The sequence below is a fragment of the Hibiscus syriacus genome, unplaced genomic scaffold (assembly GCF_006381635.1).
Source record: "Hibiscus syriacus cultivar Baekdansim isolate YM2019G1 unplaced genomic scaffold, ASM638163v2 tig00004013_pilon, whole genome shotgun sequence".
Lineage (NCBI taxonomy): Eukaryota > Viridiplantae > Streptophyta > Magnoliopsida > Malvales > Malvaceae > Hibiscus > Hibiscus syriacus.
In genome coordinates, this window is record NW_024061992.1 from 2430762 (window position 1) to 2449940 (window position 19179).

General features: G+C 31.2%; 1 protein-coding gene across 2 annotated transcripts; it reads left to right on the forward strand.

Moving 5' to 3' along the window:
- Nucleotides 1-3322: 3322 nt before the first annotated feature.
- Nucleotides 3323-17817, forward strand: LOC120186754 (homeobox-leucine zipper protein HAT3-like). 2 transcript variants are annotated; one of them, XM_039190622.1, is made up of 5 exons: nucleotides 3324-3569; nucleotides 3744-4033; nucleotides 4116-4195; nucleotides 4710-4893; nucleotides 17786-17817. In XM_039190622.1, exons 1-5 carry the CDS (start codon nucleotides 3431-3433, stop codon nucleotides 17804-17806), a joined length of 714 nt encoding a protein of 237 aa, XP_039046553.1. In that variant the 5' UTR covers nucleotides 3324-3430; the 3' UTR covers nucleotides 17807-17817. The 2 variants fall into 2 exon arrangements, with proteins under 2 accessions (XP_039046547.1, XP_039046553.1); XM_039190616.1 differs by lacking the exon at nucleotides 17786-17817 and having other exon boundaries at nucleotides 3323-3569; nucleotides 4710-5062.
- The last annotated feature ends 1362 nt before the right edge of the window (nucleotides 17818-19179 follow it).

The window sequence follows — 19179 nt, forward strand, 5'->3', positions numbered from 1 at the left end:
GTTGCGACATCCATTTTTGTAGGTCAACCACCATTTATACTATCAATTTAGATATTTTTATAGTAATATAATTATAACTATAATTGTAACCAAAAAAATTATAACTATAATTAACATAATTGTAATCAATTATTATAATACACAATCAAGTTAATAATTAAAATATTTTTTAACTTAAATCACTGATTTAGATTTAACGAGAGAACCTTTTCAATATTTCGGCAGCAATAATAATAATAATGCAACGACAGAACCTTTTAATTTAATTATGTAATTTTCATTAAATTAGGTACGTTCGGTAAAGGTGTTAAAATCAATCTATTATATATAGGTACATAACAATATAATAGTGGGTAAATTGCACATTTAGTACTATACTTATCACTTTTGTTTTGTTTAAGTCACAAAATATTTTTTTTTAAATCACATCTAATGTTTAATTTTGGTTATCAATCGTTAAAAAATTAACATTGATGTTAATATGTCACTATAAGGGTAATAACACACCATCATTGAAAAATAAAAATACCACGTTAGTAGTTCTATTAATTTTTTAACAGTGAGTGATCAAAATAAAACTAAAACATAACATTATGTATGATTTAAAAAAAAAATTAATTGGATGACCAAAATGAAACAAAAGTGATAATTGAGATACTAAATATGCATCTTGGCCAAGATAATATAGCATTTATATATAAATACCATCCTATATATATATAAACATTTAAATTATTGGCTACTTCACAAAGGCATTTGAAAAATCAATAATGATTCCAAAGTTTGGCTAAAAAGGGTACAGAAGCCTTCAATGGCTTATACTATATTAGGCCATACAATTGTGTTAGCAATAAATACTCAATAATAGGGTATTTATCGAGCGAGTCGATCGCGAGTTGGGCAGTGCTAGACTCGTTCTCGTTAAAAAAAATTTGGTGCCCGACTCGACTTGTTGTTCGTTAAAATTGTGCTCGGCTCGTGTTCGGTAAAAAAATTTGTTGCTCAACTCGACTCGTTGCTCGTTAAGCTCGACTCGTTGCTCGCTAAGCTCACTAAAAAACATACCTTATTTATTAATAATTATTTTTTAGATTTATTTTTTTAATGAAATAATTTTTAAGTAATTACTAAAAATATATTTTAAAAAATTAACGAGTTGCTCACAAACTTATCGAGTCGAATTAGACTTTGCTCAGCTCAGCTCGTTAAGATCTCGAGTGGAGTTCGAGTCGAGTTAACTCAAGCGTAATATTTATCGAATTTTAACCGAGTCAAGTTTGAACTGCTCAACTTGTTAAGTACCTATACTCAGTAGTCGACGGGAGTTTGTAGATATTACACAAAGCAATTTGGGGACAGCCTGCTATGCTGCCTTTGAAATTAGTGAACTATTCAGACGTTATGATAATCAACTAAAGACTACTTAACTTTATATTAATGAAAGATTTATTATCTCTAATTAACATGACTTGAACGTTTAAGTTATGAGTTTTGGACTCGTAACTCATTTAAACCTATAAGAAGGTAAAATGCAACATTTAAGTTTATTAATTAGGGCATTAACAATTAAAAAATTATCTGATGCATTAACGTTTACACGAACTTTTATTTTAATAACACGTCCTGTTTAGAATTTACGAGTTTAATCTTTAAAATTTAAAATTTTAGATTCTAGATTTTAAGATTCAAATCAATTACATTATATATACTTTAATCTACACAATCTTTATATAAAATAATTTAAACTCAAATTATATTTATCATAATATATATTTTTATTAATATGATATAAGTAAAAGATAATATTTATTTAAAAACAATTCACAAACATTTGACATTAAGTGTTTATATATGTGACATTTATGATGCTCGAATCTAATACCTCAAAAAATACTAACAATAATTATTATAATTTTAGATAAGATATTACGACATAATCAAATTAATACAACATAAATATATAAACTAAACATTATAATTAAGTTTTTTTCCCATATATTACTTTTAATAATATTAAATAATTATAAAATGATATACATTTATAATTTTTTTTATTACACCAATACATATTCTATAAATACAACTACTTGAACTTAAATCTTTTAATTCACAAAACCCTTAAAACCTTTTGATTTCAGTTTTTATATATTATTTTAAAATTATAATTATAATACATTAAAAAATATTAAAAATTACTAATGTAATTTCCAATATATTAATTAATCAGCATGCAGTTTCCACAAATTCCTAAATGCATCCCAACCGTGTAACCTATCCTTGAAAACCAACCAAATTCCCTTTTGTTTATAATCCGGTTTAAGTGTCAAATTATCCCCCACGCGCCTTCGCTCGCCTCTAGACAACCTGCGCACCCGAGCATTCTTTTGCCTCGCGATTTTGTTGAGATGCTACTGGCCAAAAGCCACGCATGAGCCAGCTCCTGGGCCCCACACGGAGGGTATGATATTGCAATACACATGATTACCGTAATGATCTGGTTATTTATTTAGCGCGCGTGGCTCCTGCGTGTGGGGGGTTTGTAGCAGCTTTAGCTTACCCATTAGTCAACGGTCAACGAGCAAAAAAAGCCGCTTTTTAAGCCAAGTCTTAATAGTAATAATTAACAGAGAAGAAAAAAAAAATAATCCAAGGGCATGTCTTAACCGCAGTTAAAAGGACTTAACATTAATAAAAAAATCACAGTTACAAGTTACTTTTTCGGTAAATTATGTATTCATTCATCTAATTATTATTTTAGTTCAATTTTAACTATTATTACTTTTGTAAAATTATGTCTAAAGTTATAATTTGATCACTTATTGTTAAAAAATAAATAAAATTATTAATATGAAATTTTTTTAATAATAATATATCAACATCACTATTAACTTTTTAATAATAAATAAAAAATATAACTTTAAATATAACTTTAAAAAAGTGTAATAATTGAGTAACAAAAACGAAAAACGAAAGTAAAATAATAATTAAATGGCTAAATAGCCTGAAGTTTTGGTTTATAAAACCAAGGTTAAAATGGAAATTAACCCAAGGTTGGGTTAAGAGGTGCAAAATGCAAAACCAAATACAATGATATTGAGCCAAATTAGCCAATAGGGTGACTGACACAAGTCATGATTGAATCAATAGCCATCTGTCTCTTTCTCTGTCTCTGTTATATCTCTATATAAAGTCCCATCCTTCTACTCTTGTTGCACCATAACCAGAAGGCCCCCCTCTGCCTGCTAAAGCTCAAGTCATTTTCTACCCTTCTTTTATTCCGATTTGTGTTTTGCTCATAATCCAACATACACAAGGGAGGGGAAGAATCAAAACCCAGAATGGAGGAGCTTTAAAAGCTGGGAACTTTGGTCGGTTTTACTCAGGAAAAGTGAGTTTTTTTGTTGGTTTTGCAAGACAAAGAAGAAGAGATATGGGTGAGAAAGATGATGGTTTGGGGTTGAGTTTGAGTTTGAGCTTGGGATGTGCTCGAAATCCCATGCCTTTATCCTCAATCTGCATGCAAAATCCCCAGCCCAACAACACTTGGAATGAGTTGTTTCGGTCTTCTGGTATTTTCTTTGCCCCTTTATACCTCTATTGTTTTATCACATATCTGATGATTTTATCATCTCTTCCCATCTTTATGTTGCAATTCCTTTTGCGTATTCACAGATAGCCTTAATACATAGTCATTGCTTTGTGGTTGATAAAATGAATGTCATGATTCATAACTATGCATGCAGATCGAAACATGGATACGAGGTCGTTTCTCGGAGGAATCGATGTGAACCGGGCAGCCACAACGGTTGATTGCGAAGAGGAAGTTGGCGTGTCGTCTCCCAACAGCACCATTTCAAGCATAAGTGGGAAGAGGAACGAGAGAGACAACGCCGTTGATGAAACCGAGGCCGAGAGAGCTTATTGCTCTCAGGCCAGTGATGATGAAAATGCCTCAAGAAAGAAGCTCAGGCTTTCAAAGGAACAGTCCTTGTTGCTGGAAGAGACCTTCAAGGAACACAGCACTCTTAATCCGGTTAGTGGCATTTTCAGCATCAATAGGATGTCTTTTTAAGGGTAGTTTCGTAATTTGATCTTGTGTTGTATGGTTTTACCAGAAGCAAAAGTTGGCACTGGCAAAGGAATTGAATCTGAGGCCTAGGCAAGTGGAGGTTTGGTTCCAGAACAGAAGGGCCAGGTTAGATACATTTTTTAAAGTTTTTCAAGGGTATTTTGGGGATTTTAATGAAAGGGCAATTAACCATTTCTGAAGCTTTGAAACAGCCCTTACAAATAGCCCGATTAGGATAAGGTGTCCTTTTCGGCTCAAGAAAATCTTCAAGGGATTCTGCTGTTGCTTTCACTGTTACGTGCTTAAACTCATCTCTTAGATTTAATGGCAAAGTGATTAACGAGCATCTACATAAATAAAACTTTTGAAAATTGAGCATTCTAATATAGATTTAGATAGAGTTAACATGTAAGGGAAAAAAAACCTATGAAGTAAATGAAAGTGCCAGCTTACCTGTTAACCCAATGTCAGATCTTTAGATTCAGTAGGTGCCTAGGTTGAAGTTTGCTGTCATTAAATGCAAAAAGAGAGCTGCAATCGTAGAGAACTTGTTTAAAGCAAATAAATGGTAAAAAGATGTCTATGAATCAAAATCTGAATAAAATCTCTCAAATGCATGGAAATCCAATTGGTGCTGCAGGACAAAGTTGAAGCAGACGGAAGTTGATTGCGAGTATCTCAAGCGATGTTGCGAGAATCTGACCGAGGAGAACCGGAGATTGCAGAAGGAAGTGCAAGATCTTAGAGCATTAAAACTCACCCCACAGCTCTACATGCACATGAACCCGCCCACTACACTCACTATGTGCCCGTCTTGCGAACGCGTGGTGGCTTCTTCGTCGTCAGTGACGACGTCTTCTGTGGCAGCTGCCTCCTCTGTCCTGGCCACTACTTCAGCCATTCCGAACCAACAACGGCAGTTGCCTGTTAGTCCTTGGGCAGCAATGCGGACTAGTCATTGACCCTTCAATCCGGCCCCTGCATCTAGATATAATTATATATGATAATCAATGGTGACGTGTACTGATTATAGTGTTCCATTTGTTTGAAAGCCTTGTTTCTTTTTGGATTACTAAAAAGGGGATGTAAAGGGTGGGGTAGTGATAGAAGCTTATGTTTTCCAAAACAGCAAGCAGGGATAGAAGTTTATGTTTTATATTATTGCGATGTTTTCTTGAAATCAAATGTGAGAAGTAGAAATGGAAGGATGGGTATAACTTCAAAAGATTCTAGTGAAAGGAATAATAAGGGTATGGAAATATAAGTATTTTGTTTTAGCCCTTTTATGAACTTATTGGTAGCTTTTGCCATCAAATTTGCAATTGGTGGCTTTTTCTATGATTCTGCCAAAAACGCTTTTATGGGGAACGGATGCTATCAACGTCAATTATCATCATTGAACTTTAAAGAGATGTTTGATTAAAGAAATGTAATATTATTTTTGGAATAATATTGTTGGAATATAATATTAATATATTTATATTGTATTATTTTGTTTGATTTATTAAATAGGAATGTAAAATTAATACACATGATATCAAATTATCTTTGGGGGTATATATATTTAAAAAAATTAAATTTTAATATTAAATTATAAATATTTAAATAAAAATATATAAAAATATTAAATTATAAGTATTATAATAAGAATTCTAGAGTATCACTTTGATCTTTGTTCGAAAATCCCTAATTTCTACGTGGTATAAATCTAGATTTTCGATTTTCTTTTTTCATCCCTGATTCAACGCCATCTGAAATCAGAGGGGTTGTCTATATCACATACCCATTAAAGATTTCTCCTTATATACAAAAGTTTTTACTGCATTTGACAATAATCTTTCCTTTGTTAATACTATTGATTATTTTTCTCATTGGATTAATAACATTGGAGCCTCTAATCACATGACAAGTAATTTCCGTTTGATTACAGAATTTAGTACTCTAGAGACCAAGTTCAATGCAAAAACAGCTGATGGTTCCTTGGTAGTCATTGAAGGGAGTGAAACAATTCCGATCAGTAAGGATACTGTTTTAAAATACATGTTTTATGTTGCACAATTAGCTTGCAAATTGTTATATGTGACTTGTGATGTACTAAGTTTGATGTCGATGGATGTGTGTTTCAGGTACTAATTCGAGGATGATGATTGGCAGTGTTAGGTTATTTAGTGGACTTGACATTCTTCGAGGTTCACATTCTCCACCAAAATAAGCCTATTCCACTTGCATTTCGAAATATATTCCTTCTTCAGATACTATTTCAAGTGAGATTATGTTATTGCATTTTAGATTAGAACATTAACAGTTTCTTTTATCTTATCAAATTATACCGAGTTTGTTCGTTAATAAAAATGCTAACATTTTCCATTATGACACTTGTCAATTTTCCAAACATCAAAGAACATTGTATCCTCCCTCCACATATAAATCTTCTCACTCATTTTTCATCATCCATAGTGAAATATGAGGTATTTCTCCGGTAAAAAATATTAATGGATCCAGGTGATTTATAACATTTATAGATGACCATATTCGAACAAATTGGACTTTTCTCATGAAGGAAAAAAATCAGAAACTCTTGCACTCCTTAGAGTCTTTTACAACATGGTCAAAAATCAATTTCAAAGTAAGATTCATTTTCTTAAAACCGATAATGGAAGTGAATATTTCTCTAATGTCCTTGGGTTTTACTTTAAAGAAAAATGTATTGTTCATATTAGTTCATGTGTTAATAGTCCTCAATAGAATGAGATTGTCGAAAGTAAAAATAGTCATCTTTTGTAGTAGCTAAACCTCTTTTGTTTTCTTCTAATGTTTCTAAATGTTTTTGGGGAAGCCATTCTTACTGCCACTTATTTTATTAATAAAGTCCTTAGTCGTATTCTTCACTTTCGATCTCCTAGGATTTTTTTCTTGCCAAATTTCCTTGGTTCAAACCTTTATCATGTGATCTTCCTCTCAAGAATTTTGGTTATTTTGCATTCATTCATATTTATCCTAATCATAGATCTAAACTAGACCCCATGTCACGAAAATGCATTTTTCTAGGCTATTCAACTACTAAGAAGGGATACAAATGTTATTCTCCTATTATAAAAAAGACCTAGGTCTCTATGGATGTTACTTTTTTAGAAACTAAACCTTATTTCTTGAAATCTGAAATTTAGGGGGAGATTTAGGATGAATTTTAGGTACAGTTTTTTGACAACCTCTAACATTTGACATGTTTATCTTCCTCTAACCTTTACTCTAGTTGTGAAGCTAAACACAGTGAAGGTCTTATTATCTTTAGTTGTGAACTTGAATTGACCACTTCATCAATTAGACATAAATAATTCCTTCTTGAATGGAAACTTGTGTGAAGAAGTATACATGGAAATTCTTCCTGAAATGAAGAAAGACTCGACAACCCATAAAGTGTGTAAGTTGCAAAATCATTGTATGATTTAAAGTAATATCCAAGGGCCTGTTAAAAAGTTTTTCCAAACTGATAATAGGAATGGCTACAAGCAATGTCAAATCGACCACACTTTATTCATAAAGGTAATGAAGACAGAAAAAGAACCATTTCGGTCGTGTACGAGGATGACATAATAATCACTGAAGATGATGTTGAAGAAATAAAGAGGCTAAAAGTTTCTCTAGCCAAGTAGTTTGAAACTAAGGACCTCGACAACTTGAGGTATTTTTTGGGAATAGATGGCAAGATCCAAGGCTGGGCTAATTATCTATCAAAGGTAATAAATTCTTGATCTTTTTACAGAAACTGATATACTTGGATGTAAACCAGTTGAGACTCTAATGCAATCTAACTTAAAGTAAAAAAAAAACCATGAAAGTTTTCCAATGAGAAATGAGAAGTACAAGCTTTGGGCGGGTTAGTTGATTTATTTATCTTTAACACATCCTAACATTGCTTTTTTGGTTAGTTTTGTTAGCCAATACATGAATAACTCAAGAGAGGAACATGTTGAGGTAGTACATGATTTTATGGTATTTGAAGACAACTCTAGGACATGGCATGTTATTTAAGAAAACTGATAAAAGATCGATTGAAAATTTCACTAACTCAAGCTCGGCAGGTGAACTCACTGACCGAAGATCAATGAGTGGGTAGTGTACCTTTGTATGGGGGAAATCTAGTTAATTGGAGAAGTAAGAAGCATACTGTGGTTTCAAGGAGTGTAGAAGATAGTTATCGAGCTCTTGTACAAGGACTTTATGAGGGCATGTGGTTACAAAGAATGTTGTCTGAAATGAAATTAGAAGGTTGTAAACAGTTCAAGTTACAAACTGATAATCAATCTACCATCAGTATTGCAGAGAATCGCATCCAACATGATTGCACTAAACATGTACATATATATATATACATTTTATCTAAAAAAGTTAACAGTGGATTAGTTCAACTCAACTATGTTCCTACAAAGCATCAATTGACTGATAAACTTACTAAAGCTCTTCCAAATCTGGTTCTAGATGATTTTTTATGCAACCTGGGAATGTTAAACATATACTCAAATTGAAGGGGATTTTAGAATATAAATGTGTAAAATAGCAGTAAATTATTTGATTTAGTAGTTTAGATTAACTAGAACACTATCCTATTTGATTTAGTAGTTTAGATTAACTTGAACTTTTTCCTATTTGATTTAGTAGTTTATATGAACTATAAATTTATCCTTTTATTTTCTAAATATGATAAAACCTTATCTAGGAGTAATTGTAGTTGTATTCAAACACTTTTACTAAACCTATTTAAATGAGGCTTGCAACATCCTAAATCTCAGGTTAGTAGTTTTGGGTTAATCGAGAGTGTTTTGGATAAGTTCTATAGCCTTGTAGGAAAGCTTGTCCCAAATGGGTGATGGTTTGGGCTTGAATTGGGCCCAATAGATGATAAAAAAGAGTGTTTTTATGTTGTGTTCAAAGTTAAGGGACCAAAAGAGCAGTTATACCATTTTTAATTTAAAGTCTAAATAACCATCAAAGGTGATGATCTCACGTCTGAAAACCTTCTCATATTTCATTTTCTTCACACTTTTTGTCTTTTTCTTCCTTCATTTCAAACTTCCTTATTTTCTTAACATCTCAAGAAAAAGATGTAAAATTTGTAGCATTTCAAACCTTATCCAACAACATCAAGTTAAGAACCTTAATCTGCCCAAGCTTCATTTCAAGCCCTCATTTGCAAGTTTTGGTTATGGTAGCAAAATGTGGATTTGTAGGGGTTTAAGAAAACCCAAGCTATTTTTTTAGGGATTTAAGTCTTAGAAGTTGTTCTTAGTCTCTTCCCAAGATTCTAAGCAAGTTAGTAATACCTTCTTTGATTTTTGTTTAGTGAAAGAAGTGGGGGAAATCTCCAAGACCAAAGGAAAGGAGAAGTTGACTCATGGTTTAGGTTTGGGTGTTCTCAACAGCTTAGGACTCAAGGTAACTCTCTTTTAACTTTACTACAATGTAGATCACTAGGTGTGATTGTTAGCTTGTACGAGTTGTGAAGCATGTTCATGGTAGAATTCAACATTTGGTATTTTTCAGCGTGTTAATGGACTATTATGACACATACTATCATACATAAAACTTTAATAATGTTTGGAAACCTCAGTAGGGCTGTTGGGTGAGTTAGAGAGTCATTATTGGGCATTTTTAAGCTTGGGTATTGACACTGAAAGAACAATACCAATACTATTCATAATATGGTTAAAATAAGGGGATTTTGGGATAGAAGTATCGATACTCATACATTGGGTATCAATACTATTGGTAAGGTATCAATACTCGTAGGAGGGGTATCGATACCGAGTTCACTTAGCAGATTCTGGTAGTATTTTTTGTATCGATACTCATGGGAGTATCGATATTCTGAGTAGGGGTATCAATACTGAGTTAGTTTTCAAATTATCGAAGCAAAATTTGATATCAATACTCAGGGTAGTACCGATACCACAATCCCGAAGTATCAATACTCAAACTAAAGTATCGATACTGCCATTTTTTCATCATTTCCCAATAGCCAGTTGGTATCGATACCTAGAAGTTAGTATCAATGCTTAGAGTTCAGTACCGATACCGAATGGCTTGGTATCGGCACCCACATACAATTTTGGGTAAGGAACCCCAAAGTTTTAAAAGGGGTAGATTCAAGGAGCCTAATAACATTAGGATGCCATCAAATAAAACAACAAGTGAGAATAATAATTAAACTCAGAACAACTTAAAATAATAACAGCTCAGATGACATAAAACTAGTCTTGTTTGAAGCTCAGGAAATAGCCAGGACACCTGAGTTTCCTTTAGTAGAATACGATTGTCTCATTGGATATGTCCCAGTTAGTGCAAGGCACTTTAGTCGCCAATTGGGCACAGATTCTCCAAGACTCGATGGAGTAAGTTAGCCGAGTGTACGTTTCTATTGTAGTTCTGGATCTCACTCCAAATACCCGAGGGTATTTAAGAAAGCTAGATGAGTTTGTGCTCTGAGATGTAGAACCATCATCCACACCATGACACTTACCTCAACATTTCATGTCAGCATTCTTATATATTCATACATATAACACTAGCATGCTCATTTATTGCATGTATGTAGTATAATACAATTATTAGTGTGACAATGTAACACCCATAACCTGTATACATCTCGAATTACGAGTTAAAGATGTTACATTAACCTTACAAACAATTGTTGAACATAAATGCTTAAATTTTGTTCATTTTAAAAATGATTCCTAATTCAACTTTAAAGCTATTTTCTTATTTAAAATATAAAATAATATTCTGTAATTGAAAAAGAACCCAATTTCATATAGAAATTAAGAAGTTTAATGCTGATTCATAAATTAATTAAAACTGCCTAAAAATTTCAAAATTTTAAAACCATTTAACCATAATAATATAATATATATATACACTACTGAATATAATTAAACTAGACAAACTAAGATGGTCAGAGTTTACTATTACAGTCCATTTAAAAAAAATTCGATAAAGAAAACTATTGGCATAATTATACATGCCACTAAAAGCTAAAAAACATCAAGGATGTTTTACTGATACCGATAATACATATAATCTCCAAAAAGATGCTTGGGAGGCTCCTCACTGCACGTCTTTACCTCTATCAGAACATAAGCATGAAAATCATCACACACTAAGTAAAACTTAGTGAGGCAGCAACATAGCTAAAGTGAGCTAAAGCAATAAATATCATAAATACTTTAAAACATTAAAAAGAAATTCACATAAAATTTGCTGAACTTTCAAACCAATTTATTCAAGTAAATTTCTTTGTCATAGACCTTAAAATCAATACCAAACATAGTAATCATCTCTTATTCTTTTCTATTTAGCAATATTTTAGAACTTTCATATTCAAACCTGATAGTCTTCATCATATATCGTAATCATGTCATATTTCCTGTCAATTTGACATACTTCATACTTTTCATATTTCACTTTTCATAGCCCAATGCATATTTAAGAGAATACAAATTATACTTCATACTTTTCATATTTCACTTTTCATAGCCCAATGCATATTTAAGAGAATACAAATTACATAAGTAGAACAAAAGGTGCACACTAGGCACTTCACAGTGCCAATCATGAATCATCGTAAGTGACACTCCAAGTGCAAATCATAACATATACACCAACGATGCAATACATAATGTAAATGAATGTACCATAACTTAACTTAAATTTACTCAACTTAATGGCATGCCTAATACCTACAACTCTCCATGCAACATATAACGGGCTTATAAATCATATTACAATCATCTTTGATCAATGTCTTATAATCATAAACATTTAAAAATTCATCATCGTAAAAATTATAATCATTTAAAAATTCATCATCGTCAAAATCGTACTTAGGTAGGTCATACCCTAAATCATCAATAAAACATTTATATAAACATTATGGAAATAATCCATAATTAAAATTATAAATCATACTTTAAAATAATATGAGGTTGACTTATGCAAGTCCTCGATTAGAATAATTAAATAAACAAACTGCTATCACCTTATTTATCTCATTGGAACTATAACACCCTTACATGTATACTGTTAGTCATACCCTAAATCATCAATAAAACATTTATATAAACATTATGGAAATAATCCATAATTAAAATTATAAATCATACTTTAAAATAATATGAGGTTGACTTATCGCAAGTCGTCCTCGATTAGAATAATTAAATAAACAAACTGCTATCACCTTATTTATCTCATTGGAACTATAACACCCTTAACATGTATACTGTACTGTTATGAGTCAAAGATGTCATATCAAAATATAAAACATTTCGTAATTCCAAATGGGTTAAATTTAGATTCTTTCACAAATTTCATATTTTAAACTTTTATTATAAATTAAATAATTAGAGAAAATCAAAATTTGACAAAATATAATATTTCAACTCTTAATTTAAAATATGATCTCAGGCAGTAATGAGCAGTTATGCTTTATTTCATAAATTAAATAAATAAATCTGTGCCAATTAAAATCCATTTAAACTACTATTTAAAGCATGGTTTAATATCATAATATTTGTTCATACCAAACTATATTTAATACTAACCATACTTCTAGTTTGCAAACACTTTTTACTCGTATACATGCCAGCTAGTAAATTTACAACACGAAAGGATGTCATTGTTGTTACATGTAAATATTTCCTCGGTGATTGATGCCAAGCTTAGCTCCTTAAGCATTTTATTCATTTTTCCTACGCGTGAAAATCATCACACGCTAAGTATACACTTAGTGAGGCAATTATAGAAAAATTTAGGGCAATGCAACATATATAAATGTAATGAGTGACAATATTCAATGCATGATGATCACTTTACCTGTATTTCTAATCATGATACTAATATGAACATAATATGAATAACATATAAATTTCTTACCTATATAGTTGTCATGTATTCCATAAGATCATAAGCTTATTCACCTGTTTATCATTTATTAACCAATAAACCATAGCCCAAAATATAAATCTATGAGGACCCTGGTATAGGAGTCAAATATATGCATTTTAGTGCTTCCACATAAGGTCGTGTCCACCATATACACTAAGTGTCTTGGGTCTACATTCTAGTGTTTTTAAATCATGTGTCTTTGCTAGACACTCTGGGGCCTATACTATGTGCCTTCTCTAGACACTCTAGTACTACCTAATTACGCAACTTCTAGACTCTATGACATGCAATTAATACTACAAACTCACAATGACATACTTGGGCATATAGTCTATTTTTATTGCATCTATGGCAATGTATATCATACCATTTAACCTTTGGGTAGTTCATACCCGAAATAAAATTTATGATAAACATCATATGTATGCATGATAGCATCATATGCAATAAACAATGATCAATGCATTCTATATTCACCTTTGACATATTTAGAATATATCAATTATATGATAAATGACATAAATATCATAACAATATAATTAAGGTGCAAGTCCTACCCAATGATGTATAAATAGCCATGTATAATATTGTGCATGCATTGCACTAACTTTGACACTTTATATACAAGTCAAAATATAAGCCTCACTAAGCTTTAACTTAATCCTTTGCTTTCAATTTGGGTTCGATCCCGATTTTTATCACCATTTCATTTTCTGGAAGTTTGCACTACCTTCGTAGAAATATTATTATGTATTAATCTACTCACTTAAAAAAAATTATTCCATTTATACCAATGGAAATTATACTCAAATACAAATCTAACCATATAAGTCACTCCTTCTATTTCAATTTGTACAATTTACAGTGAATTTTCAAAGTTGATGATAATCTGTTTTGAGCAGAATTTGCTACCCTGTTTTCTGACCTATAATCGATTAAAAATTCACACCTTATTGTATACACCTCAAAATCAGTTACCGTTTGTTCTAAACAAAACTAGACTGATATAAGATTCCAAATGTACAAAAAATATCCTCTTATAATTTTTTTATAATTTATAGTGATTTTCTAAACTTACTATCCATTTCATAAATTATAAGCAGATTTCACCAATTTGCATTTTTAAGTTGTTCACTAATTCTATTAGCTCCCCAAATGCACATATATGCATGCACAAAAAACATAACAATTAGGAGTCACTTATTACCATAGTAACTTCTTCACTGACTCATCGCAAGACAATGTTGTTCAACAACATAAGTACAAATTAAATTTGCACTCATCTCATGTCCTTAGCTTGCAACCTTCCTTAGAATTTTGCATTTCATTCTTAAGCTTCTCCTTAGGTTTAATAATGTTTGATCTGGGTTTAAAGGACACAATCTAAATGAGCATCATTACAAACAAATTCAAATTCAAAACACATGTTAGAATTTTACTAACATAGGCACACAATAGAAAATAATTTTCTAAAAATTCTTTCTATGCTCATTCGATACTAATTCCATGTCACAACATAATTTTTAACCATAACAGTTTAAAATTAACCATTCAAGTCCCTTTTATCCAAATTTCACATAACATCTTCACTTAAGTTCCCAACTTTTCCATATATATGATTTAAGCATAAACTTTTACCAACCTCCCAAAATAATCCAATTTCACATTCTAACATCAATTTTAACTCTCAAACATTAATTTCCAGCATAGTACTCAACTATTGAACCATAACACAACAAGCCACAACTTTTCTATAATTATCGATTAGGTCCTCTAACTTTCATAAAATTATAGAATGATCCCCAAAATTTTCTAATAATTGTATAATACTTCCTACATCATTTCCATCCCCTACATAATTTTCCACAAATTTTCTCATCCTCTATAGTCAAGGCAGAATGCTTTGTATGTTCAAAATTAGACTTTTCATGATTTTGGCTGATTCGAGTATGAAATCAACCTCTATTAAACCTTGTAAAATATCTAAAATCAAATCCCTAGCTTAATTTCATCAAATCACTATCTATCCCCAAATCTAGGGTTAGGTCAAAATCAACATAAGCATGTATAGACATGTACATGTGATTTTAATCGACAATCAAGCTTGTAAATGATTCTACAACCTCAATAACATCAAAATCCACCATCAATTCAGTAAACCCTAATATTAATATAAACCCTAGAATTTTGAATCTTTGAACTCAAGCAAGATTAGCATGCAATAATCGTACCAAATGATAGCGTTTTTTGAATTAAATAATTTTTTATTTCATAGCTTAATCCAAAATCCAAATGAAATTGTTTAAAAATGAAAAATAAAATTTCTCTTACCTTGGTCATGGGGAGCACGAAATGGAGCTGAAAAATGGCTTGGTCTCATGAAATTTCAGTTAGTTTCATGTTAATTTATCCTTTATTTAAGCTTAAATGTATTTAAAATTGATTTAATTAAGAAATGACAAATTTTCCATTAATGAATCCTTATAATTACATCCATACCAATCCACACAACCCTTATCATATTTATAAAGTCAAAGATGAACAAAATAATTCACCCTTTACAACTTTGCTCATACAATCTTTCCAAAATTTCAATCTTGCCATTTTCCATCCAACGATCCAAATTGAACATGGAAATACATTCTCAAATCCAATTGTCCATATTATTTCCCATCATTTTAACATATGGAAATAATATTTCTAAACTTAATTTATCATCCTTCAATTTTTCCTGAAATTTCTATTTGATCCGATTTACCAAATTTTCCCTAAACTTTTATAAACTTTATACTTTATCTACTAAACTTTCAAAATTTACGTTTTGGTCACTAACTAAAATTTTTGGATATTATAATTCTTCCCCTTAAGAAAATTCATCATCAAATTTTCAATACGTACCTGACGTAAATAGACGAGGATATTGTTTTTTCATATACTGTTCTCTTTTCTGATTAACTTTTTTTTAATCTTTGATTTCTCTAAGGAACTTTAATATGTATCGATTTCATAAGTCAAATTTTGGTTGAATCTTAATATATTCCGATGTGATAACATAAGAAGGACCTGATCGATAATCATTTCATTTACAAAGTCCATTGTAACTCGTTCCTATTCCCACTAAGGAATAGAAATCGGTTACAACAATCTAGTAAACACTTGATGTTCTACTTTTACTTGCTGACATGCCAGTCATTTAGAAACAAGATCGATGATAACTCTTTTCATGCTTACTATTAATATTGACCATGTCCTTGATAATACAAGCATCCATTAGACTTAACCTTAAGGCCCTTGGTTTCAACTTTTTCCACTTGTTCTATCTTCGTCAAGAACAACAATTTTCATATTTTCTTTGAAGATCCTTCACTTGATCTAGCAACATATGCTTTAACTTTAATTCTACAATCAGAGCCCTATATTTCCTTAAAGACAATCACGTATTCAAAACTCTCAAAACATAAATGTCTTTCAGCTTTATCTTATCAACCACCACATTAGCCTTTCCTGAATGTAGTTGATAAGAACATTATCACTCTTTTAGGAATTCAATCCATTTTCTTTATTTTCACTCCTTTGAGTTAAGACATACTTTTGACTTTTGAGATCCGTATAGATATAGTGTCACTCACCATGTAAATAGTGGCATTCTGTCAATGAAATAAACACAACTATTGCCAACTCGATATTATGAGCCGAATTTTTTTTTCATGATTCTTTAGTTGCTTTGAAGCATAAGCCCTAACTTTTCCTCTTGCACGAGCACATATCCCAAACCACTATGAGACACATTACTATAAATCACATAATCTTTTTCTAATTTTGATTATACTGACCCTGGAGCTTATTTTAGCATTCTTTTTAGCATCTCAAAGTTTTATTGGCACTTAACAATCCAAATGAATAATATACCTTTCTTTAATAGCTTGTTCAAGGGAAAATAATCATCTAAAAGTTCTTTATGAACCTTTGATAGTAACAAGCAAATCCCAATAAACTTTGGAATTTGAAAACATTCTTTGAACTTTATCATTCAACTATGGCTCGTGCTTCCTTTAGATATAGTCTTATCCCCTCAGCTGAGATCACATGGCCAAGGAATACAACCTTAGATAACCCACATTTACAGTTGCCAACTTACCATACAACTTTTCTCACGAAGAGTTGGAAGCTATACAAAGATATGAATCACGTTCTTCATTTGTATTAATATAGGTCAAAATATCATTAATAAACACTACCACCACTTAATCTAAGTATAACTGAAATACTCGATTTATCAAATCCATAAATGTCACATGAACATTTGTTAAACCAAACGACATTATCGTAAACTTGTAGTATTCATATCAAATTCTGAAAACTGTTTTAGGAGGATTTTCTTCCTATTCCTTAACTAATAATATCCAGATAAGAGATCCAACTTGATAGACACCAGTGCACCCTTTTAACTAATCAAAAGATCATCAATCTTCGAAAGAGGATACTTGTTCTTCTTTGTTACTTCATTTAATGGATGATAATCCATGCATAATTGCATATACTCGTTTTTTTTTGCAGTAACACTGGTGCATCCCATATGACATGCTTAGTCACGTAAATCCCTGATCTTAATAATTCTACTAATTATGCTGTTAAATTTCTGAGCTCAGTCGGAGCCATTTGATACATCTATAAAAATAAACGCAATACCTGGTAACATCTCTATTTTAATTTCTTCATCTCAATGTAGAAATAGTCCAGGTAACTTTTACGAATACACATTTGGATACTCTCAAATAGTTGGGATATCTTCTAACTTAACCTTGATAGCTTGAGCATCCACCTCCTTTACTAGGAAGGCTTGACAAACCTAGTAGCAATAACTTTATGGAAGTTGGTGCTAAAATCACATTAGAAAACAAATTTAATCTTTTTCCCTTACCACTGATATCTAAAACTTTTTGAATTCTTTAAAACCAAACGCCTTAAGCAATAATTCATTTTCGTATGGAAGGGGGTAATCAATCCATTCTAAAAATTACCTTTGAAAGGTAACTCTATCCAATCCAGTATAAATCAACACTTTGAATCCTTACCAGACAGTTACTGTCTACAAATACGACTCACCCTCGCACTCTAGCCTAAAGGGTTAGTCGTACACGTAACACTTAGGATCAATTGTATCATAATGTTTCATTCTTTAATCAATACTATACTTATGCATAAACGAGGGTTTTCCTTAATCCAACATTGGCATTTCATATTGTGCCAATACAACATCTTATTAGACTAAATATGAGAATTGTGGCTAACAACAATACTATCACTATTAACTTATTATTATTATTATTATTATTATTTTTAAACATCCTTTTTGGTTTCTTACTTCAAACCCTTGATTATACACATTTTATATATACACTACACTTATTTACTTTCATTGGTAAGGAGTGACATCAATCAAACTTTACAATCACCAGATCAGTAACAATGACATCCTAGTGGCTTGTATACACTTTTGACTCAAAACAAGCCTGGTTTATTCCTATAATCGGCTAAACCTGCAGCTCTGATCTAATAAATGTAACACCCTCAAACCGTATACTGCACTGTTACGAGTCAAAGATTTCACATCAAAATGCAAAACATTTCTTAGTTCCAAATGGGTTAAATTCTGATTCTTTCACAAATTTCATATTTTAAACTTTTAGTATAAATTAAATAATAAGAGAAAATCAAAATTTGACAAAATATAATATTTCAACTTTTAATTTAAAATCTAATCTGAGTTAGTAATGAGCAATTATGCTCTATTTCATAAATTAAATAAATAAAACAGTGTCAACTAAAATCCCATTTAAACTACTATTTAAAGCACATTTAGTATCATAATATTTGTTTATACCAAACTATATGTAATACTAACCATACTTCTAGTTTGCAAACACTTTTTACTCGTATACATGCCATCTAGTAAATTTACAACAAGATAGGATGCCATCATTGTTACCTATAAATATTTCCTTGGGATTGAAGCCAAGCTCAGCTCCTTCCTCATTTTCTTCCATTTTCCTATGCGTGAAAATCATCACACGCTAAGTATACACTTAATGAGGCAATTATAGAAACATTTAGGGCAATGCAACATATAAATGTAATGAGTGACAATATTCAATGCATGATCATTTTACATG